A 22,951-nucleotide genomic window follows, 5' to 3' on the forward strand; every position below is an offset into this window, starting at 1 on the left:
CTGGGTAGGTTATGGTGTTGAACTGCCTTGGCAATACTCTTCCGAGATTTCCCGTTCATCACAGAAGTCCTGCTGAGGTCAAAACACTCAGGGTAGAGACCCTCAAGACCCCTTCCCTATCCCTTGCATTGCAGATTGGAACTGAGAACCTGCTGCTCCCAACCTGATCTGTGCAGGGAGATCTCCTCCTCCTGTCCCCGCTGGAACATATGGAGCCACCCTTTCCCCATCACATCGGAGACTGTGTGGCAGAGCTGTACTTACACAGATGACTCGGTTGGGGGAACCAATACTGGAACCAGGGGGCGAGATGGAGGTTTCTGATGTTCTTCTGTGCTGTGTGCATAGAAAACCACAAACTGGATCAGAACTTAAGCTGTCAATCATTCAAATCATGGAGATTATGGAACCAAATCCAGCCTTGGCACAACGTAGGCATAACGCCATTGAAATCAATGGAATTTCACTTGCTTATATCAGGGCTGAATTTTCCCCCACTGTCCAACTCCAGGACAAGGACAGCACCCCCAAAGTCCCCCACGCCCTGAGCAGCAGGCTATACTGTGAAACTGCCCAGCAATGCCCTCTGTACTCCCTCCCAATCACTGGGTTTGCATAGTCCAAGATGTCCAGTCCACTTTAATGGCCAGATTAAGATCCAGCAAGACAGGCCCTGCACATTAAAATCAAATGATTCTGAAAGACATGTAGCATGTTGTCTGCCGGTTGCAGACACACAGGCCACTGTTAATCAGACCTAATGCTAACTGAACAGAGCAGCAGTGAGTAAGTGCAATACAGGCTAGAGAACACTAGAGGGAACTTGGTGAAGGGATTGGAAGATTGAAGAGGCAAGAGGGTGGAGGACTGTTACAATCTGTGGGTTTGCTTCCATAAAAAGTTTGTTTCTGGCGATGATTTCAGTCCTTCAGACCACTCCCCACAATGGCCTGTCAGTGAATTGGCAGGCATGGTTTATTCCGGCATTGCTCTGGCATCTTGCACCACAGCTGACAATGCATGTTCAATATGCCCCTGAGGACTGTGAGCATGGCCAGCAGCCTCACCACAGACAAAGGCCTCCCAGTGCTTCTTCTGAACGGCACACAAGGAAGGGGGTTGAGCAGGCCAAGTCATCAAACTTTCCAGCGGGATGGAAAGGCACTTTACAACAGCTTGCATCCTGCAGCGTGGCTGTCAAGCTGTCACTGAGACAGCAGGGAAGCAAGGGGCAGATCTGGCTTATCCTGATGTTATGCAAGGTGCAAAGGCAGGCAGCTTTGATGGGCCATATGGTGACTGCTCTCCTGGCCTGGAACATTCCTGGGTTTGTGTCTACCTACAATTTAACAATCAGAATAAACAAACACCCACTAAAGCACAGAGAGTCTGGCCGGTCTCTGACTCTGTGGGCTGGAAGCATCTCTCCGCAGGGAGGAGGAAATGGCATATGGAGTATAGGGGAATGATGCCTCCTTACACTGCTCAGTAGCAGTCCTTGCAGACATTTACAGAGCCGCAGCTGCTCTTCAAATGGAGTCCTGCCCATGACTCCCCATGGCTAGAAGGATGATGGCTGCAATGCAAAACCTCTGAGGTGGGAGGGGGATCCTCAAAGTTCTGGGTTGCCGAGGACCCTTTGGAAAGCAGGAGGCTGAATGTGCTGACCCTTGGGCTAGGGTCTTGCAGCATTTTTGGTACGGCAGGTCCCCCTCAGTTTGGGCCTTCCCCCCATAACTCATTTCCAGCCAGGGACCAGAGCGCTCAGGGGCACTTTCAGAGATGTCTGCTTGTCTCACACTAGAGCATGCTTCTGGCCCAGCCACCTGCACAGAAACTCCATCATGAACCTCTGACGCTCCAGCTTACCTTCAATTTCTTCTCTGCTCTCGCTGCCTGTTTGCAGATCGGGTGCCACACTTCAGAACCTGAAAGCCAAGGGAACAGCAGAGGATCAGAGCCTTTCAACTCGCCACTGAAGAGACCAAATTGCCACTCATAGTCAGAACCAGGTGTAATAGTACCCCTCCATCCTGACTGGCAGCACACCCAGCTAGCTTAGTCCTGGACCTGCAAGCAGCTCTGCAGATGCACTTCAATCCTGCCTTACAACTGCCCCCACTATTCTAGTCCTGGACCCCAACAGCTCTGCTGAGAATTCCCAATCCTGGTCTTCCGCATGTCCTGCTGTTCCAGTACTGGGATTCTTGGGAGAAAAGCCTGCAAGTCATATGCATCTTTTAGATCAGTGGTTCTCAACCAGGGGTATGCCTAGCCCTGGGGTATGCAGCGGTCTTCCAGCATCAACTCATCTAGATATTTTCTGCATTTTACAACAGGCTACATAAAAGGCACTAGCGAAGTCAGTACAAACTAAAATTTCATACAGTGACTTGTTTATGCTGCTTTATATACTATACACTGAAATGTAAGTACAATATTTATATTCCAATTGATTTATTTTATAATTATATGGTATAAATAAGAAAATAAGCAATTTTTCAGTAGTAGCATGGTGTGACACTTATATTTTTGTGTCTGATTTTGTAAGCAAGTCGTTTTTAAGTGAGGTGAAATTTGGGGTACACAAGAGCAATCAGACTCCTGAAAGAGATATAGCAGTCTGGAAAGATTGAGAGCCACTGTTTTAGATTGTCAGCTCTTTGGGGCAGGGGCTGTTTTGAGGTCTGAATCTTGTACAGCGCCAAGTACATTCCAGCAAACTCCTTTCACTTGTGTGATGTAAACTTGAACTTGAATCCAGGTCTCCACAGTTAACAAGCCAGTGCAACATCCCCTTCCTATACCTATGGGTCTGTGAATGGGAGACCTTGTGAGCCTGTAAATGGTGCGAGTCTGCATCAAATCACCAAGACATGCCAATGGGGCCCTCACTGATGGAATACTGAGTGAGATTTAGACGGCATAGCTGCATAGCTTCTGCCGGATGGGAAGAAAGTGACAAGCGCCCAAGTCCAGCAATGTCTCTGTTAGTCTTTGATTTGTCAGGTTTATTGACTTTCCTGGGCACCTTCTATATTACAGTGTGGCCACAGGAATGTCCTTGGACTGGGGCTGATGGATAGGAGGGCCGGGCAGAGGCACTGGACCAGTGCTGTAATATGATCCTTTGTGCCTCAAAACAATGCGTAATTCTCCCTTTCCAATCCATTGTAGCTTCTCTAGCTCCCAAAGCCCGAGATTACTGGCTGGTAAAGGTCACTGTAAGCTCACAGACCCTCTGTTCTCTTGGCTACATAAGTCATTCACTGTTGAATCTGATTGTGTGGATGGGTAGATAGAAGACTAAAACATCACCAACTAAATGCCAGACAAATAACTCACCTCAGAGGTGAAGGAACAGATTATTTAAAAATAAACTTTCAAACAGAAGAAAGGGAACGGCAGGTAGAAAACTGACAGAAACAACGAACCTCAACTGGAAAGTCCATTCCCCATTTACCTACCTACCACGACCTGTGTTCAGGATTCCATGCTTTTCCTGGAAATAGCGGAGCATTTTCCTGCCCCATTCCTGCTTTAGGTGGCCATAGTGGAATCAGCTGTTCCAGGGGTAACACAGAATCTTGAACTCAGGTCTTGGCTGGTAACGTTTGATGTTCACCTGTGAGATCAGGAACCAGCCCCCAAGGGAATTCAGGATCAGAGCCAAGGTGAGAATGTGGCTGTAGCAGCCCCAGACTGGGCATGTACCAACACAATCCATCCGATACTCCAGGTTCATAAATTATCAATTCCAGAAAACCAGACCCCTTTTCTTCCTTCACCCATTTGTAGGTGTCACATTTTGGGCCCCTGGATGCTGTGACAGCACCAGCCTGTCACAGGCCATGCATTAGGGATGACAGCCAGGTGCAGAGCTTTCATAAATATCCCTGCCTCCCCACCAAACAAGAGGCGCTCTTCTGGGAGCATGCCGGCTGACATTCCAGCATGACACTAATGGCATGGCCACTCCCCCGTGTTCACGCCAACACGATTAGCATCTCACGGAGGAGTCAGTCAGCCCCGAGCGGAGGGCTCCTGCCACAAACCCTGCAGTGCGGGAGTGGGAGGGACCCAGCCCTGCAATTACCCCACAGACTTACAGGGGTAATTAATGACTCAGGGTGACAGGCAGCTGCAGGTTACCAAAGGGAAAACACACCCTCCCTCAGAGCTGGAAATAGCCCCAAAGGCAGCTTCAGCAAGGGATGAACATCTCCAGAGACCCGATTATTTATCTCCTTTTTGCTGAAACCAGCCAACCCAGCCACCTGTGCTGCATGGCTTAACCCCTTCAGTGCCACACACAGCAGACTCTGGAAACAGAGGAGGGTTGGTTTTGTAGTTAAGGCACTGGGGTGGGACCCAAGAGATCTGGGTTCAATTCCCAGGCTCACTATAAGAGCTCAAACATGTTCCTTAAACCAATAGTGGCCACTGATTGTGTGTGTCTGTTTCTCAAGTTGGGCCCCCAAAACCTGTGGCCATTTATGAAAATGATGGTCCTGTTCTCTCTGTGCCTCAGCCTTCCCACTGCAAAATAGGAACAAAGAGGCAGCTCCTTACCTCACAGGGGACAGCGAGGGCTAACCTCTGAACAGTGTGAAATGCTCTAGACACTACAGTGCTGGAGGCCAAAGAAGTTCCTAGATAGGTGGCTCTTTAGCCATGGCTGGGAATCCCCCACCTGGCCCAATGATTTGTGTGTTCCAATGGTGCTGGCCAAGGGCATGCGCAGGCTTGTTCCAGCAGCACTGATGAAGTTAATATGTTGTTTGCACCTGTGTTACTGACAGTGACTCTGAGCGAGAATCAAGCTGCCCAGGAGGGATAATTTCTCCTCCAGGAAAATGCTCCCAGGTCAGGGCTGGCTCCAGGTTTTCTGCTGCCCAAAGTGACAAAACAAACAAACAAACAAAAAAAATGTCAGTGCAATCACACAGCTCCACTCTTCGGCGGCAGTTTGGCAGCGGCTTCCTCTCTTCCTCTTCGGCGGCACTTCGACGGCAGCTCAGAGAGGGACTGAGGGACTCACTGCTGAATTCCCGCTGAAGACCCGGAAGTGCCGCCCCTTTGTATTGGCCGCCCCAAGCACCTGCTTCTTTAGCTGATGCCTGGAGCCGGCCCTACCCCAGGTCCCTGAGACCTCCCTCTTTCGCTCTTAAAGATATGCTCTGACTAGGAATTATTCCGGGGAAGTTTTGTTGCCTGCATTATACAGGTCAGACAATGATCACAGCAGTCCCTCCTGGCCTTGGAATCAATAGCGTTTCCTCACTCACTGAGCTGGAATGTGGGAGGCAGGGGAGAGTGGGGTGACTGCAGGGCTGAGAGCTCTGGCTGGGCGTAGTTGGTCACTCCCTCCCCCCACCAGGAAGGAAGGAAGGAAGGAACATTTCACATAACAAGATGACTGCTGAGTTGTGTTCCCCAGCGTGGCTGGTAAAGCAGCTGTTGTGCCAGGAGTCAGAGCCCCATCCCGTGCAGCCCTCAATGAGGAGACAGGAGCTTGGGTTTGTAGGAAAAGTAGATCCAGTGGGAGATTCTCTGACACCATTGGAACACAGCTAACCTGCATTAACCACAAGTCAGCAACAGCTCTGGGGATCTGGTTGCATGAGCCAGCCAGGACTGGGGCAAGTCACCACAGGGATTTTGACTCCTAGTTCACCTGCCAATTTCCATCTGCCTGCTGCGATTGGGGTAACCCCACTCCCAGTTCAATGCATCCCTGCATTGCTGGTTTAGAAAGTGACACTAGTGACCATCAGCTGGGGGAGGTTTGCACAAGGCCACGTTCCCGACATTGCTGGGATCAACAAATTATCTTACAGGCGGAGTTTAGTGACAACGGATCTGTGGGGCACAGAGGAGGTGTTAATCTGCCCATCCCACAGCCTGAGCTTTCTCCCTGTGGCGAGGGTGTCCATACCTGTGAGATACATCTCCTCCCCTTCCGTGAACATCTGGTGGCAGCGGACGCATCTGGCACAGGTTGGGTGGTAGTGCTTCCCTCCTGCCTACAAACAAGCAGAGGAAAATGGTTCCTAAGCAAGCAGAAAATGCAGATCCACTTTTGCCTCCATTCCTCTGAGCGGGAGCTGCCCAGTCCCCTATACACTCCTTTTGCTTGCAGTGCAAAACACAAAGCAAGATGAAAGAGCCTAGCAAAGGAGAGCTGGGGCCCCAACAAGGAACCACAGATGGCAGACCAGCCCTAGACACACTAGGAGACTAATATCTTTGCCATGGTGCATGAAGAGAACCCATGTCCGGGGTCCCATTTCCTGCAAGCAAACTGAGCACAAGGTGGATGTACAATGCTACAAGCTCCGCCTTTCACACTCACCTGGCAGTGGGGTAAATGACTATCCAAAGTGCAGGGCAGCAGAGAATTAGGCCCAGGCAGCCCCAAACCAGTGAACTGGGGACCAAATCCTGCAAACTTTGACTCCCACAAGCACACCTCAAAGTCAACAGTATTACTTATGTGAGTAAGGACTTACAGGATCAATTTCTGCATTTGCTTTCAGAAGGATTCTGTAGCAGTAGCTCAGAAATGTCCCATTGTTCAGCTATGGAGCCGTATTTTTCACCAGTTCCCACCCCAAGCATCTCCATTGGAGTTGGACAGGGTGCCCACTTTGGCCCGGGGCGGGAGGGGGCACAGTTGTGAAATATCATAGCAGTGGCATAGGCTTCTGTTTGGCAAACTGTCACTGGGATTTTTACCATCTTGGGAGAGGGAGAGACACACTCACAACAGTACAAGAGGCTCACTAGGTTTCATTTTGCAGCCTATTCCAACAGAGTGAAAGCCAAAATGATTCCTGCTTTATTATTTTTTTTCCAGCCCTGATTTCTTGGGACTCTCTAGAAACTTTTCTGCTGCCTTCAGTGCAAATGATGCCCAAACTTTGGAAATAACAACCTGCTATTTTCCCACTTGTGATGTGGCTGGTCTGTTCTCCCTGCACTCTGACAAGGATAATAGGTTTAATTGGTAGCTTGCTTCCACTCAAAATGTCTGCAAGAATTTCAATTATAGACTCATTTGCTGGGCTTCCAAGCTCAGAGGCAGCAGTTGGCTCTGGACTGTACTGAAACGTGGTCTGTGCTGTACACAGCGTAACCCCTAAGGGACATTTTATTATAATATCAGAAGGGAGAAGGACTAGTCAGGCTGGTAAGGGAATGAAAGAAGGGCTGTTGTAACTTACTGTATCTAACTTAACTATTTCTCTCGTATCAGGAAACAATGAGGCAAATGGGATAATTTGCTAAGAGGGGATCACTGACTCCATCATGAGAAAGGTTCTTACTAGATTATCTGTGGGGCACTGATAATCGTAGACAGAGCTTTTCACCATCCTAGTCTTGGCTTCAGTTTGACCCAGGTTGGTTTAGATGGAAATGTTACTCTCCAGTGGCTCTTCTGCAGCTTGTGTATGACATGAGTGGATGGGTCTCAGCAGCAGGTGTCAACATCACAGAACGCTCCCACCTGACTGGCATTAACTGTCTCTTTCTGGCTGGCAGCTTCATCAGACAGGCCCAGGAGCAAATGGGCCACGGAGATTGAACTCCCCTCACCAGGTACGTTGGCAGGGTCAGTGTGTGAGGGAAGCTCACTCTGCTGCTACCCACGCAGTCCATGTTTTGTAGACAAGCAGAGGAGCTCAGGGGCTCGGGCTTCAAACCCAGCGTCCCTACTTCACTAGTGCCAAATTCACTTCCAAAAGAAAGGACAAAAGTCAGAAAAGCCACTTGTGGCACGAGCTGTGGAGGATGCTCTGACACTAGTACAGGCAGAAGAACGAAGGGCCAAATCCAGTTCTTACTGAAGTCCAGAGGACTTTCCATTGCCTTCTCTGAGGGCTGGATCAGTCTCTAAATGAACAAGGACAAGTGGAGCGGTCTCCACTGCCCAGAATGCTTTCGGACCATATATTTCTTTTAAATACATTGTATATTTTAAATAATCTGTTCAATGGTTTCAGGATTATGCAAATCCTAAACCTGCTTTGCCACTAAAAATCCAAAACACCCCTCTTCCCCCTAGGATTTGTCAGAAGCCCACTCTGTATTTCCCATTGTTCAGAAAGGCGTGGCTATTTTTATTCCAGACGCTTTAGCGAGGTGTACCCCATGACTGGAATAGCAAGGGTTACTGCAGGTCAGGTCAATACTGAGCTGTATTGGCTGAGCTGTGTGGAGACACAGGCCTTAAATAGGATGGGGTGCTACTGGTCAGCACTGAGATACACTAGCTAGGCCGCAATTCAGGCCTATCTTTCCCTCTCATCACAAGCTCTGAAACAAACATCCACAATTTAAAACTCAACAGCCCCTCTGCAAGGAGAAGTGATTACACTTCAAAGCAGAATGCAACAATCTTGTTTATTTTGTCTTGATTAAAATCACAGCCATTGTAAAAGCCTGGTGGAAGCTGTGAGTGAAGAGAGCTACTCATTATTACTTGTTTCAGAGTAGCAGCCGTGTTAGTCTGTATCCGCAAAAAGAATAGGAGTACTTGTGGCACCTTAAAGACTAACAAATTTATTGAAGCATGAGCTTTCGTGAGCTACAGCTCACTTCTTCGGATGCATAGAATGGAACACACAGACAGGAGATATTTATACATACAGAGAACATGAAAAGGTGGAAGTATGCATACCAACAGGCAGAGTCTAATCAATTGAGATGAGCTATCGTCAGCAGGAGGAAAAAAACTGTTTGAAGTGATAATTAAGATGGCCCATAGAAGGTGTGAGGAGAACTTAACATAGGGAAATAGATTCAATTAATGTAATGACCCAACCATTCCCAGTCTTTGTTTAGACCACAGGTAATTGTGTCTAGTTTGCATATTAATTCGAGTTCAGCAGTTTCTCTTTGGAGTCTGTTTTTGAAGTTTTTTTGTTGCAAAATTGCCACCTTCAAGTCTGTCACTGAGTGGTTAGAGAGGTTGAAGTGTTCTCCCACTGGTTTTTGAATGTTATGATTCCTGATGTCAGATTTGTGTCCATTTATTCTTTTGCGTAGAGACTGTCCAGTTTGGCCAATGTACATGGCAGAGGGGCATTGCTGGCACATGATGGCATATATCACGTTGGTAGATGTGCAGGTGTACGAGCCCCTGATGGCGTGCCTGATGTGATTAGGTCCTATGATGGTGTCACTGGAATGGATATGTGGACAGAGCTGGCATCGGGCTTTGTTGCAAGGATAGGTTCCTGGGTTAGTGTTTATGTTGTATGGTGTGCGGTTGCTGGTGAGTATTTGCTTCAGGTTGGGAGGCTGTCTATAAGCGAGGACTGGCCTGTCTCCCAAGATCTGTGAGAGTGAGGGATCATCTTTAAGGATAGGTTGTAAATCCTTGATGATGCGCTGGAGAGGTTTTAGTTGGGGGCTGTAGGTGATGGCTAGTGGCGTTCTGTTATTTTCTTTTTTAGGCCTGTCCTGTAGTAGGTGGCTTCTGGGTACTCTTCTGGCTCTGTCAATCTGTTTTTTCACTTCAGCAGGTGGGTATTGTAGTTTTAAGAATGCTTGATAGAGATCTTGTAGGTGTTTATCTCTGTCTGAGGGATTGGAGCAAATACGGTTGTATCTTAGAGCTTGGCTGTAGACAATGGATCGTGTGGTGTGCCCGGGATGGAAGCTGGAGGCATGTAAGTAAGTATAGCGGTCAGTGGGTTTCCGGTATAGGGTGGTATTTATGTGACCATCGTTTATTAGCACAGTAGTGTCTAGGAAATGGACCGCTTGTGTGGATTGGTCTAGGCTGAGGTTGATGGTGGGATGGAAATTGTTAAAATCACGGTGGAATTCCTCGAGGGTTTCTTTTCCATGAGTCCAGATGATGAAGATGTCATCAATGTAGCGCAAGTAGAGTAGGGGCGTTAGGGAACAAGAGCTAAGGAAGCGTTGTTCTAAGTCAGCCATAAAGATGTTGGCATACTGAGGGGCCATGCGGGTACCCATAGCAGTGCCGCTGACTTGAAGATATATATTGTCCCCAAATGTGAAATAGTTGTGGGTGAGGACAAAGTCACAAAGTTCAGCCACCAGGTTAGCCGTGATATTATCGGGGATACTGTTCCTGATGGCTTGTAGTCCATCTTTGTGTGGAATGTTAGTGTAGAGGGCTTCCACGTCCATAGTGGCCAGAATGGTGTTTTCTGGAAGATCACCGATGGATTGTAGTTTCCTCAGGAAGTCAGTGGTGTCTCGAAGATAGCTGGGAGTGCTGGTAGAATCGGGCCTTGGCTTTGCTACCAGCACTCCCAGCTATCTTCGAGACACCACTGACTTCCTGAGGAAACTACAATCCATCGGTGATCTTCCAGAAAACACCATTCTGGCCACTATGGACGTGGAAGCCCTCTACACTAACATTCCACACAAAGATGGACTACAAGCCATCAGGAACAGTATCCCCGATAATATCACGGCTAACCTGGTGGCTGAACTTTGTGACTTTGTCCTCACCCACAACTATTTCACATTTGGGGACAATATATATCTTCAAGTCAGCGGCACTGCTATGGGTACCCGCATGGCCCCTCAGTATGCCAACATCTTTATGGCTGACTTAGAACAACGCTTCCTTAGCTCTTGTTCCCTAACGCCCCTACTCTACTTGCGCTACATTGATGACATCTTCATCATCTGGACTCATGGAAAAGAAACCCTCGAGGAATTCCACCGTGATTTTAACAATTTCCATCCCACCATCAACCTCAGCCTAGACCAATCCACACAAGCGGTCCATTTCCTAGACACTACTGTGCTAATAAACGATGGTCACATAAATACCACCCTATACCGGAAACCCACTGACCGCTATACTTACTTACATGCCTCCAGCTTCCATCCCGGGCACACCACACGATCCATTGTCTACAGCCAAGCTCTAAGATACAACCGTATTTGCTCCAATCCCTCAGACAGAGATAAACACCTACAAGATCTCTATCAAGCATTCTTAAAACTACAATACCCACCTGCTGAAGTGAAAAAACAGATTGACAGAGCCAGAAGAGTACCCAGAAGCCACCTACTACAGGACAGGCCTAAAAAAGAAAATAACAGAACGCCACTAGCCATCACCTACAGCCCCCAACTAAAACCTCTCCAGCGCATCATCAAGGATTTACAACCTATCCTTAAAGATGATCCCTCACTCTCACAGATCTTGGGAGACAGGCCAGTCCTCGCTTATAGACAGCCTCCCAACCTGAAGCAAATACTCACCAGCAACCGCACACCATACAACATAAACACTAACCCAGGAACCTATCCTTGCAACAAAGCCCGATGCCAGCTCTGTCCACATATCCATTCCAGTGACACCATCATAGGACCTAATCACATCAGGCACGCCATCAGGGGCTCGTACACCTGCACATCTACCAACGTGATATATGCCATCATGTGCCAGCAATGCCCCTCTGCCATGTACATTGGCCAAACTGGACAGTCTCTACGCAAAAGAATAAATGGACACAAATCTGACATCAGGAATCATAACATTCAAAAACCAGTGGGAGAACACTTCAACCTCTCTAACCACTCAGTGACAGACTTGAAGGTGGCAATTTTGCAACAAAAAAACTTCAAAAACAGACTCCAAAGAGAAACTGCTGAACTCGAATTAATATGCAAACTAGACACAATTACCTGTGGTCTAAACAAAGACTGGGAATGGTTGGGTCATTACATTAATTGAATCTATTTCCCTATGTTAAGTTCTCCTCACACCTTCTATGGGCCATCTTAATTATCACTTCAAACAGTTTTTTTCCTCCTGCTGACGATAGCTCATCTCAATTGATTAGACTCTGCCTGTTGGTATGCATACTTCCACCTTTTCATGTTCTCTGTATGTATAAATATCTCCTGTCTGTGTGTTCCATTCTATGCATCCGAAGAAGTGAGCTGTAGCTCACGAAAGCTCATGCTTCAATAAATTTGTTAGTCTTTAAGGTGCCACAAGTACTCCTATTCTTTTTTCATTATTACTTGGGGTCCCTTAAAGATTCATTAATCATTCAAGGCTGACTGCACAACTCACAGTCATTTGGAACACCCAGAGGGTCATGGGATAGCACAAGAAAGCTCATTAAGGCCTAAAATTATTTAAAGGAGCCTCTTCTATTTTGAGCTCTGCCAGACAAGACAATGAAGGCCTATTGCTTTAAGGAAAATAATTCAGCTCGAACTCCTGGGCATCCCACCGTAGCCTAGTGACTGGTTTGTGATTGGCATTGGCTGGCCAGAGGTGCAGAAGGAGCCCTCTTCAGGGCAGTGCAGGAGCAGAAGAGACTTGGGAGAAAGGTGAGGGGTCACTCACATTTCAGGCCATGACTGAGCAGAGACTGTGCAGTGACACTGCACTGGTTTTCTGGAAAGATAGGTCAAGTAATGCCCAAGGAGCTCTCTGCGTCTCCACCCCTCTGCAGCCTTCACTGCACAGCACATCCACTTCCCATGCCCTGTTTCCCTCAGCTCCATTCCAATAGCTGGATGAAAGTCAGTAACAGAGTCTGCCCAGAGGTACCCCAGAGCCCAGCTGATTTATTTCCAGCCTACTTGGTCACTATTGCACAGTTCCCTTGCCTGGGCACAGGGAGTTCCACCTCCGTGTCGCAGCAGAGATCTTGACTAACAGGGCATGGCTGATGTTCAGAATGCTGCAGACATGAACCAATTCTTACCCACAGCGAGCCATGAAAGGATCCCCCCATCGCAGGTGGGGAGGCTGAGGCAGGAACCAAGGACAGAGGTGGATGTGAACAGTGGTGTCAGTTACAAGCTGGTGAGGTGGTGTAATGTGGACACAGAGGAGGCAGAAGAGCAGGGTGGCAGCATGAAGAACAGCCCCAGGACGGGGTAAGAAGGTGGAAGGCAAAGCAGCATCTCACACACTATATTGCCCCCTGATGGTCACTGTCTGGTACAGCTCTGCCCTTCTGCTCCCCAAGCACGTGCACATTGACCTCTGATGGAATGGATCCAAAGAGGTGAGGTGATTTGGCTGAGGTCACAAAGGGAGTCAGTGTCAGAGCCAGGAGGCGAGCTCAAGAATGGACAGCACCCAGGTCTCAGCTTCAGCCACAGTCCCCTGAAGGGAGTGGAGAAGGGGCTGGATGGCCCAGGGGGCTGGGTACCAGGTACCTTTTGCCTCAAAGTCACTGCTTTGGAGCCAGCCCAGGTCAGTAGGGACCAAAAGCAGCTACTATCTCACGGCTCTTTGGTGGCTCCCGCACAGAATGAGTGAGAGAGGCCTCAGCCCAGCTACCACCACAGCTGCTGGCTGGCTCAGCAGGGAAGCCATGGAGGCGGTACCCCGCTCCCTCCAGGGCAGCAATAAGGCACACTCCCCCGCAGCTGCCCACACAGTGCCCATCATGGGGATCCACACAGGACCCCACTCTCCAGGACCCTAAATTCACTTGAAAAATGTCTTTCAAAAAATAGCCAAGTTGAGCGAGAGCAGCGGCCAGCAGGATCACTCTGCTGGCACCTCTGGATTTCAGGCCCCCCTCGTGTCCCTGAGGGTGTCGGCGTTAGAAAAGCCCTCCATGCCTTCTGCCTAAGACTAACCTGGCATGGGAACCATGTGGAGCCCAAGACTGTCAGACACGTCCTTTGCAATGCCCTCCCTGCCGAACAGCACGTGGAATGAGCTCCATGAAAGGGACGGAGCGAGCTACTAAAGAATCACACCTAAAGCCCTGCTGGGATGCAGAAACCAGCCAGGTCCTTTGTGCTGAATCCCTGCTAAAAGAACAATACAATGCTGCTTGGGCTCGTTAATACCATTCACATTAACTCCTGCTCCTCCTCTAGACTGGCCTGTCTCCCTTCGGTGCTTGCACCTTACCGCTGGCTCATTCTACCAGCCTAAAGGGTGTGGTTAGTGGGCTTAGCTCAGGCCTGCTGCTTCCCCTTGCAGACAGCTCTGCACCTCTGCCAAGCCTTTCCCCTGCTAGTACACAACCACATGACTAGCAGCCGTGTTGGCTGTGTTGCCATGGCAACTGATAGGGGGCGTGGAGTCTGGCTACAATCACGCTCCTAGGTGACTGTATTGAGAGAAGCATCTGAAAAATGTGCCAGTGTCACCAGGAGAGCAGGTGCAGTAACTGATGGTTATCACGGGCACTCAGCAATGCCCATGCTATACCTGGGAGATCAGATGTGTTGGCAAAGTCCCTGGCCTCCAGTAACAGGAGAACGAGGCTAGGATTGAGGAAGGAGGGGTCCCTTTGAAGAGGCACTGATTTTAGCTCAGGTGCTGGGGCAAGGCACTCTGTAGACAAATACCACACTGCCTCTGCCCATCCATCCACCCCCGGTGCTCAGATATTACGGTGTTGGGCATGGTGCCAAATTAGAACCCACACAGATCTCTAGGAAAACACCTATTAGGCACCCACGCTACATACACACGCTGGCACCTACTATCTGGGAGGATCCTCCTTCACCCTGCCACTTGTGCTAAAGGAATAACTTCCTCAGCAGATCCTTGTATGTACCTATCACCTGGGCCACATCAGCCAGCCATATCTATTACCACAGTCACCTGTACCACCTCACTACTGCGCTGCAAAGTGGTGCTGCTGCTTCTGTGACTATGACTCCAATTCCAGAGGACAGTGCTGCTCTGTCCCACCCCAATCCCCGGGAGCCAGCCATTTCTGAACTCAGGATACTGAGGTCAGTCAGCGTCCAGACCTCCATATTATAGAGGAGGAAACTGAGGCCCAGCGATGGCAAAGGGCTGACCCCCAAGTGTACAGGGAATCAGTGGCAGAACCAGGAATGGAAGTGAGGACCCACAGTGTCCTGCTCTAGCCCATAGATCACACTACCTTTCAGTCATTTGCATCACCCGAGTGAGACTGGAGGGGCTGTGGGTTGCAGAGAGTGTGATTTAGGGAAAACCCAGTTAAAATGGCTCATGACAGTGCTTAGGTCATTGACAAAACTCTCAGGGGGTCCCCTCTGCAAAGGGCTGGCTAGATGGTCCCTCTGCACCATGGGTGGGATTCACTCGCCCGGCCCTCTGCTGCTGGAAGGAAGCTAGCAGTCTTCTGACTGCCCCAACTCACCTCCAGGACCCTGCCACTGATGTATCGGTCACAGGTCTCACACTTAATGCCGAACTGGGCATGGTAGTCAGATTCGCAGTATGGAACGCCGTCCCTTTGGAGGAGAGAGGGAGACAGGAAGTGAGAGCAGGGTGAGGGGCAACTGAGAGACCCCGCATGCATGATACGTGGCTTTCACTGCATCAAATGGCTCAGCTGAGATGTGGCCTGTATTAGAACGACCTCCCCAGAGGGGTGTTTGCTGGGAGGCTCTTCTGCTGTCTAGGGAGCAAGTGACCATTGGAAGGCTGGTGGTGAAGCAAGAGGGCAGCTTCTTCAGACGTCACCCCTCCTACCAAAGGATCTTCTCACCTACCCCAGCCCCCACTTCCCACTTTCTCCCCCTACCTACCCCAGCCCCGCCCCTTCCCACCCTCTCCCCCCATGGGCTCTCCTCACCTACCCCAGCCCCACCCCTTCCCACCCTCTCCCCCCACGGGCTCTCCTCACCTACCCCAGCCCCGCCCCACCCTCTCCCCCCACGGGCTCTCCTCACCTACTCCAGCCCCGCCCCTTCCCACCCTATCCCCCCATGGGCTCTCCTCACCTACCCCAGCCCTGCCCCTTCCCACCCTCTCCCCCCACGGGCTCTCCTCACCTACTCCAGCCTCCCTTCCCACTCTCTCCCACTACCTAACCCAGCCCCGCCCCTTCCCACTCTCTCCCACTACAGGCTCTCCTCACCTACCCCAGCCCTGCCCCTCCCCACCCTGTCCCCCACATAGGCTCCCCTCACCTACCCCAGCCCTGCCCCTCCCTCCCTCCCTCCCTCTCCCCCCACAAGGTGTCTTCCTCCTTCCCCCTACCCCACTCCCCTGTGGGCTCCCCTTCCTCTGTCAGCTTGTTTCCCCTGCAGGCTCCAGCTCATTGCTCACTCCACACAGGAGCAGGGCGAGGATTTTATTACAGGCTTCACCTCCACACCTCAGTGCTTCTCTCAGAGAGCAGCAGGAGAGGAGTTCCAAGTGCAAGGGGACATCTTCCTGCAGGCCAGGTGCCTGATCCCCCGCCGCACCTCCCCCCAGCCAGGCCAGGCTCATGCAGCCCCTCCGCCCCCAGAAGGGGATTCAGGGCTCCCGGGCTGCCTGTCAAAGGGCCCCATGCTACCCTTGGTGCCTCAGACCCACCGCATCTGCACAGACCACAGCAATTGTTCGGAGCTGCTGGCCCTTGACCAGCTTCAGAGGAGGGGATGGAGTGGGACTCCTGGGACAGCTAAGCCATGCTCTGGAGTCTGAGGAGGAGACGAGTGGTACGAGGGTACAATAGAGTTGCTCTTGCCTGCTAATGTGACTGAATGCGCCTGCAGCCTCCCAGGGGCTACCTAAGCCTGGCCTGTAAAGCCTGATGGCGGGCATGCTTCGTGAGCCAAGGCCGTGCCAGAAACCCTGCAGCCGGCCAGCATGCAGAGCAAGAAACCCTTTCCCTGCTGCCTGCTCTCAGCCTCAGACAGTCACAAATATACATGGAGCCCACAGCCCGCTGCTGTGCCCAGCACCACAGCCACCAAGGGGTGAGGGACAGTGACAGCCTGCCTGGGCCAGAAGCACAGGCCACTCGAGCTAATGGTGTCTCTGCCCTGGGGGAGCAGGTCCAAGGCCCATGACAGGTACTTGAGCAGATGTGCTGTTCCATTCGGAAGAGGGCATGTGTGCACATACGCTCCAGCCAGCCCCTTCCCTGCGCAGTACCATGTCTTGGAGGGATGCGACGATCCCCCTCCCCATCCTGGTGAGCCCCTTCCCTAGGTCTCCTCAGAGACATGTCTAGCACTTCCAGGATGCATCCTTCCCACCCATTGTGGGGTGTGTGCGGAGACAGGTGATCAGCTGGCTCCCCACCCATCTCTGTGGTATGCGCTTTTGCAGCCCCTGCAGCCTGAAGGGCGAGGGAAGTCATGAGCCTGCAGCAATCCCAGGGGCGTACACTAGCCCTCGGCCTCCTTGTTCCCCCTCCAGTGAGTGGCCACGGTGCAGTGAAGGATGACGGGTGGGGGTGAGGAGAAACTCACTTGCTGATGTACTCGCCAGTCAGGATGATCCCGCAGGTTTGGCACTTGAAGCAGCTGACGTGCCACTGCTTCTCCAGGGCCAGGAGCGACTGGCCATGCTTGATCTCCTCCTTGCAGCCCGCACAGTCTGGGGAGACAAGGGATGGGGCAGAGCATGAAACCACCACAGCTTCCTGCCCCAAGGGCCTCTGCAGCCTGGCGAAGGCCAGGGGCGGCTCCAGGCACCAGCACGCCAAGCGCGTGCCTGGGGCGGCAAGCCACGGGGGGGGGCTCTGCCGGTCGCCATGAGGGCGGCAGGCAGGCTGCCTCCCGCGGCATGCCTGCGCAGGGTCCGCTGGTCCCGCGGCTTCGGCGGACCTCCCGCAGGCGTGCCGCCGAATCCGTGGGACTGGGGACCTCCCGGAGGCGAGCCGCCAAAGGCAGCCTGCCTGCCGTGCTTGGGGCGGCAAAATACCTAGAGCCGCCCCTGGCGAAGACACAGCTGGGAAAGCCGCGCGGGGTGAAATTGCAAGAGTTGACAACGCTGAAGCCCCGTTCTCATCTCACTGTCATCTAGAGCAAGGCTCTGTGACTCACATATTTCAAACCCTGCCCAAGCTAGAGGGGACACATTGAGACAGTTTGTTGACTTGTCCCATCATTCCCTAAAGTCTTGGGAGCCAGGACAGGATCCTGTGCACACCAAGTGACTCAAATGCACAGCTCCACGCTTACAGCAATGCACACACATAAACACACACACACTGAGGGTAGGTCTGCACGGCATTTGGCGGTGTGACTGCAGCTCAGGTGGGCATACCCGCACTGGCTTTATTCTAGCTAGCGCAGCTGAAAATAGCAGCAAAGACCCAGCGGCATGGACCCTGGCACTGGATTGTACAAGCTTGCCCAGAATCCGGAGTACATACTTGTGTTGATAGCCCACACCGGGGTCCATGCCACTTTATCTTCACTGCTATTTTTAGCCAGGCTTGCTAAAGTCAAGCTTGCAGTGTGGACATACCCACCGGTACACACAAATTCCCATACACAGAATCACAGAGAAGTGTACACACACATAGAGAATCAGACCACTCTCTCCCTGTTCTCTCCCAGAATCAGACACCTTTTCACCCACTGATATGGGTGCTGGGAGAGGGGCTTCTGATGAGAGCTAGCCCAACACACATTGCATTTTTCTCCTAATGGGAATATGCATCTTCAGCACGTTCCCTAATGAGTCCCAGCACTTTGTGTATTGCATAGCAAGCTTCCACAGTTGGTGCTAAGAAAGAGCTGGGCTCCTCAGAGGAAAACTGGGTGGGGTGCCAGGAGCACAGACAGCACATGGGCAAAATGCACTGGGAACATGCCATGATTCTGCTGAGCAACCGGCACCCCCAGCCTCACCCAAAGCAGATGGCCTCACCATCAGGGTGTGGCCAACCTGCTTGGCTCATCCTGGTTTTCGAGCTGCTTTTCTGAGATCCTTGGAGTGAATGCTGGCAGGAAGTCATGTTTGGAAGGGGAATAAATACCAGTGACAGCCACTTCCCAGCTTGGGTGGATGGGGATGCAGCAGTCTGCCGTAGCCATGGACTCTGCCAAACATTTCCCAGTGTTACTAGCAGCAGTTCAGCTCTACCAGTGGAAGCCCTGGTGCCAAGCAGGGTTTACCCACTGGGTCATGGGCTAGGTGACCCTGGGGTTAAAATACTGGCAGCCCTTGAATCGTATCCATATTAGTGCTCCTAGCATGGCTCCCCCCTCGGGTAGCAATGGTGGGAAGAGTCTGGCAGCAAGCTGAGCATAGGAAGGGCTGTTCTCTAAGCTGTGTCTACATCAGCCCGCTGCAGTATTTACCAGCCTTCCTTCCTTTCCCATTTCCCTGGGCTCCCATCAAGGCTGGAAGCAGGAAGCATATGGGCCTGAGAGCCCCGGCTTTGACTCCTCTCTGCCCTTCTCTCTCTTTCACATCAGGGACTCTCTAGGATTTCAGGAGTCTGTGTGATACATGGACAAGGTGTTTCTTTTTAACCTCTTTGCTGACGGTCTCCAGGGAGATTTCAGTCCCCTGTGCTGTACGAATGCAGCAAATACACTGCATTGCAAGCCAACCGAGTGGTAATCTCGACAGCACCAAAGGTGTGTTTTACCCACCACACTTCAGGGCAGCCGTGCAGCTCCATTTTACCCCCATGCATCTGCCTCATTGGGTAGCACTGGAGTTGCACACAGAGCAGCAGCTCAATTAGCCCCTTCTCGCGTGAGTCATTCTCTGCTGTGCTCTGGCTCCTGCCCTTACATGGCACCACTCCCCCGGGTTTGCTGCTCACCCGCCTTTCAGGTTTGCTCCTGTTATGTTGGCAGTCAGGGGGCCTTGGAGGAGACTTGCAGAAGCAGCCTGCAGCCTTCTTTGGGGATGTCCTCATCCGAGAACTTACCCTTGCTTTTGCTACTAGACAACAGTGGCACTTCCCTCACCTCCCTCAGGGGTCTGAGGCTCTGCAGTCCCCTACTGGCTGCAGTGCCATGGCGGTTATAAGGGTGCAGGCCAGGAGCAGCGAGAGAAGCTGTCTTGGCTTATGCACATCCTGGATGCTGCCTGCAGCTAGTTATGAATAATCCATACTGCCCTTGGGTAACCTCAGCTCTGCAGCCTAGCCGAGGAACGTCTGAGAGAGGATTTCAGAGGCTATGGTCGCCAGGGCACCTGACCGGGAGAGGACATGGAAGTGGGTAGGAAGAAACAGATGACACATGTGGTTCCCCTTCCCTTCCTCTCTGCCAAGAGCCTCCTAATGGACACTGGGGGTGGGGGAAGCAACCTTGTGCTGACTCAGCGCTAGTCTGCTCTGGCTCGGATAGACCTGGCTTTGCTGCTTTCATCACCATCATCTGGGGTCTTTCATGTCCAACTCTGCCCGGAGTGTCCCCATTGAGGCAGGGGGTTCACTGGTCTCTTATGCCTGGGGCCGACAGGAGCATACTGTAACATGATGCCAAAGCTAGACCCCTGAGCTAGGTTCACACCAGATCAAACCATTGGCCTCTCCAGTCCAGTTCCCCGTCTCTGTCAGAGGCCAGTACCAAATTCCTCAGAGGAAGCCCTGTAATGAACAGTAATGGGATAACCTGCCTGAAAGGGATGTTTCTTCCAGACCCCACCAGTTTTTGTTGGCTCTTGCCTTCAAGCAGGAAGGGTTATAGCCTAACTATATTCTAAAATCCTGTCCCGTGTAACTGTAGCCTCCACTCGGTGAGGGTCATGGGATGGAGTGGACACCCGAGAGAGAAGTGGGGGACTGACTGTTTAGGGGTTTCCAAGGTTGGAGCAGACCAGACACCCTTAAGACAAATTGAAATTTAAATGAACTAGATTTAAATAATAAATTGGGTTTTTCCCCCCTCTGGTTTCCCCCACACCTCCAATGCAAGAGCTCCCTGAACCCGAGAGCTATGGCTGGGATGTGAATCAAGCCCACGATGGGAAACTCCACACTTCAGGGGCCCACACTTCGGCCTTAGGTCTCGAGCGGGAAAGCAAAAAGCCACCTTTTCCCCCGCCCAGTGGTGTGAGGGTGGATCAGCCAGCGCCGTGAGGTCTGTCTGGGTTCACTGGGTCAATGCTGTGACTTTCACATTCTGATCCACAGACTTTTATTCATTAAAATCCCATTGAAAACAAAACAAAACAAAAACCAGAAGGAAGAAGTCTTCCATGTCAGTTTCTAAAAATGGATGTTGTTCTCCTGAGAGACTGAACCCCCGTTCCATTGGAGCTGTCACCTGCTACCCTTTACGGCAATCACATAGGCAAACTTCTCCCCAAAGCAGGGCTGGCACTGCCCAACACACCCTGTCTGCCACCCACCAGCTGACACTGCTATGCTCTCTTGGGCACCTGCTGAACAGTGCAACATTCGCAGGACTCCCACCAGACTGTCCAGGCAGAGCAGTGAGTGACTCCTGCTGGTCTCAGTGGTGTTCTTTACTGGTGCTGCAGTGAGGGCTTGTGCTTATGCCACTCAGCAGCTTGGTCCAGGTGACATGACAGGAGTTGGGTCACCAGGGCATGGCATGGCTCCCACTTATCTCGGTCTTCTGCCATCTGCACAAGAATTATGCTGATGCAGTTCTCCCATGACTTGGATGGCAGCATACACAGTATATGTGGGTACCAGCAAAGGATGGACCAGTTATTAACTCATTACAATCCCCTTCCTTGGACAAGGGCCTCAGTCTGCTCCCTCTGTGAATGGCTCATCAATGGTATAAAGTCCCATACTCCCTAGCCATACATTGGGCATTCAGCCACCTTTGGTTGAGGGCAAAGCCAGATGCCCCCTCGCCAGCCCACAGAGCAGGAAGGAAAGTCTGTGCAGTCACACAGGCTGCTAAGCTGAGGAGACAGAGACACAAAGGGAGGGAGAAGGTACGAGGCGAGAGCTCTAAAAGCCAGAGTGCAATGTAACTGGGGAGAACCAGGACAGACAGACAGAAAGAGAGAGGAAAAAAGAAAGATACTGTAAACATAAAAGAAACACCAAGACAATCCTAGGCCTAATCCAAAGGCCATCAGAGCCAATGGGCGCCTTTCCACTGCCCTCAATGGGCTTTGGATCAGGCCCTGTGTGTGAGGGTATAGGAGGTGGCTGTTCAAACCCAGCTACCATAGCAGGGCGAAGTGAGTAAATAAAACCCTAGCGAAAACCAGTGCCTGTTTCCCCTGGATGGTGCTGCTCATGTACAGAGGGAGAAGCCCTGGAGCTCAGTACACTTCTGAGGAAGAATGCGAGTGAGCAAGCAAGCAGGAGCGGCGCCAGGGTTTCTGGTGCCCTAGGCAGAATTTGGGGGGCAGCATTTTGTGAGCTCCCCCCGGGGCATGCAGGAGCTTCCGGTTCCACTCCCATCGCGCCGCTGAAGGAGGACCCTCCGCTGAAATGCCGCAGGCGACAGCAGCAGTCATTGAGCTGCTCAATTGCCTGCCACTGTTTTCTGCAGCACGTCGGTGGAGGGTCATTCTTCGGCGGCACGATGGGAGCAGAACCGGAACTCCAGTGTGCCCCATGGGGAGCACACAAAATGCCGCCCCCCGAATCCTGCCGTCCTAGGTGACTGCCTAGGGTCGCCTAATGGAAGCGCAAGCCCTGCAAGCAAGACCCTGCTTTTCCAGAGCAGCTGTTGGGCACTAGATTGCTCAGTTACCTGTTGATCGCAACAAGTGCGCTGAATCTTGCTCTCAGATGTCACAGAGTGCCTGGCTTGTACCTCCTGGGTGCAAGGGCAGGAGTGACTTGTCCTCCTGCTCCTTGCCTTCCCTCAACAGGGCAATCCCACCTCAGACTTACACAGGCGAGGTGAAACACAGCATCCACATGGGGATCACAGCACATTGCCCTTCCTCCCCTCGCTGCAGATTTTGGGTTTGGGTATTGTCCTTCAGAAATCCCACCGCAGGCTGCAAAGGGCTTGCTAGCAAAGCCCTGTCAGGTCATGAATGCAGCATGGGACTTCCAGACCCCAGTGGTGACCCGAGACAGCCATAGGGAAAGCCCAGGTGGAACTGGGAGATGCCCTGCCTGAGCTGCCTCCCCCACCAGCTCCACACCCACCTCACCAGTGCTCCGCTACACTGCAAGACTGGGTCCCTTCCCGTTATTCCCAGCACTGGGGAGAAATCCAGCATTGGGCATGTGCACCACAAGAGAAGCCTGGCACTGGGAGGGTCCCCTGCCCTGGCTGAGTGTCCGGGTTCTAATAGCATCTCTGATTGCTCGTGGGGATGGGAAAGCGT

General features: G+C 51.6%; 1 protein-coding gene across 7 annotated transcripts in view; it reads right to left on the reverse strand.

Moving 5' to 3' along the window:
• ABLIM3 (actin binding LIM protein family member 3) overlaps positions 1-22,951 on the reverse strand; it is a 114,568-nt gene that overhangs the window by 26,489 nt on the left and 65,128 nt on the right. For all 7 annotated transcript variants that reach the window (XM_045026711.1, XM_045026713.1, XM_045026712.1 and 4 more), the window contains 5 exons: positions 17,176-17,302; positions 15,126-15,219; positions 5,939-6,026; positions 1,870-1,928; positions 265-336 (listed from right to left, as the gene is read on the reverse strand). In XM_045026711.1, the coding sequence (XP_044882646.1) occupies positions 265-336; positions 1,870-1,928; positions 5,939-6,026; positions 15,126-15,219; positions 17,176-17,302 (440 nt within the window). The remainder of the gene's footprint in view (positions 1-264; positions 337-1,869; positions 1,929-5,938; positions 6,027-15,125; positions 15,220-17,175; positions 17,303-22,951) is intronic.

This window comes from Mauremys mutica, chromosome 8 (assembly GCF_020497125.1).
Source record: "Mauremys mutica isolate MM-2020 ecotype Southern chromosome 8, ASM2049712v1, whole genome shotgun sequence".
Taxonomy (NCBI): domain Eukaryota; kingdom Metazoa; phylum Chordata; order Testudines; family Geoemydidae; genus Mauremys; species Mauremys mutica.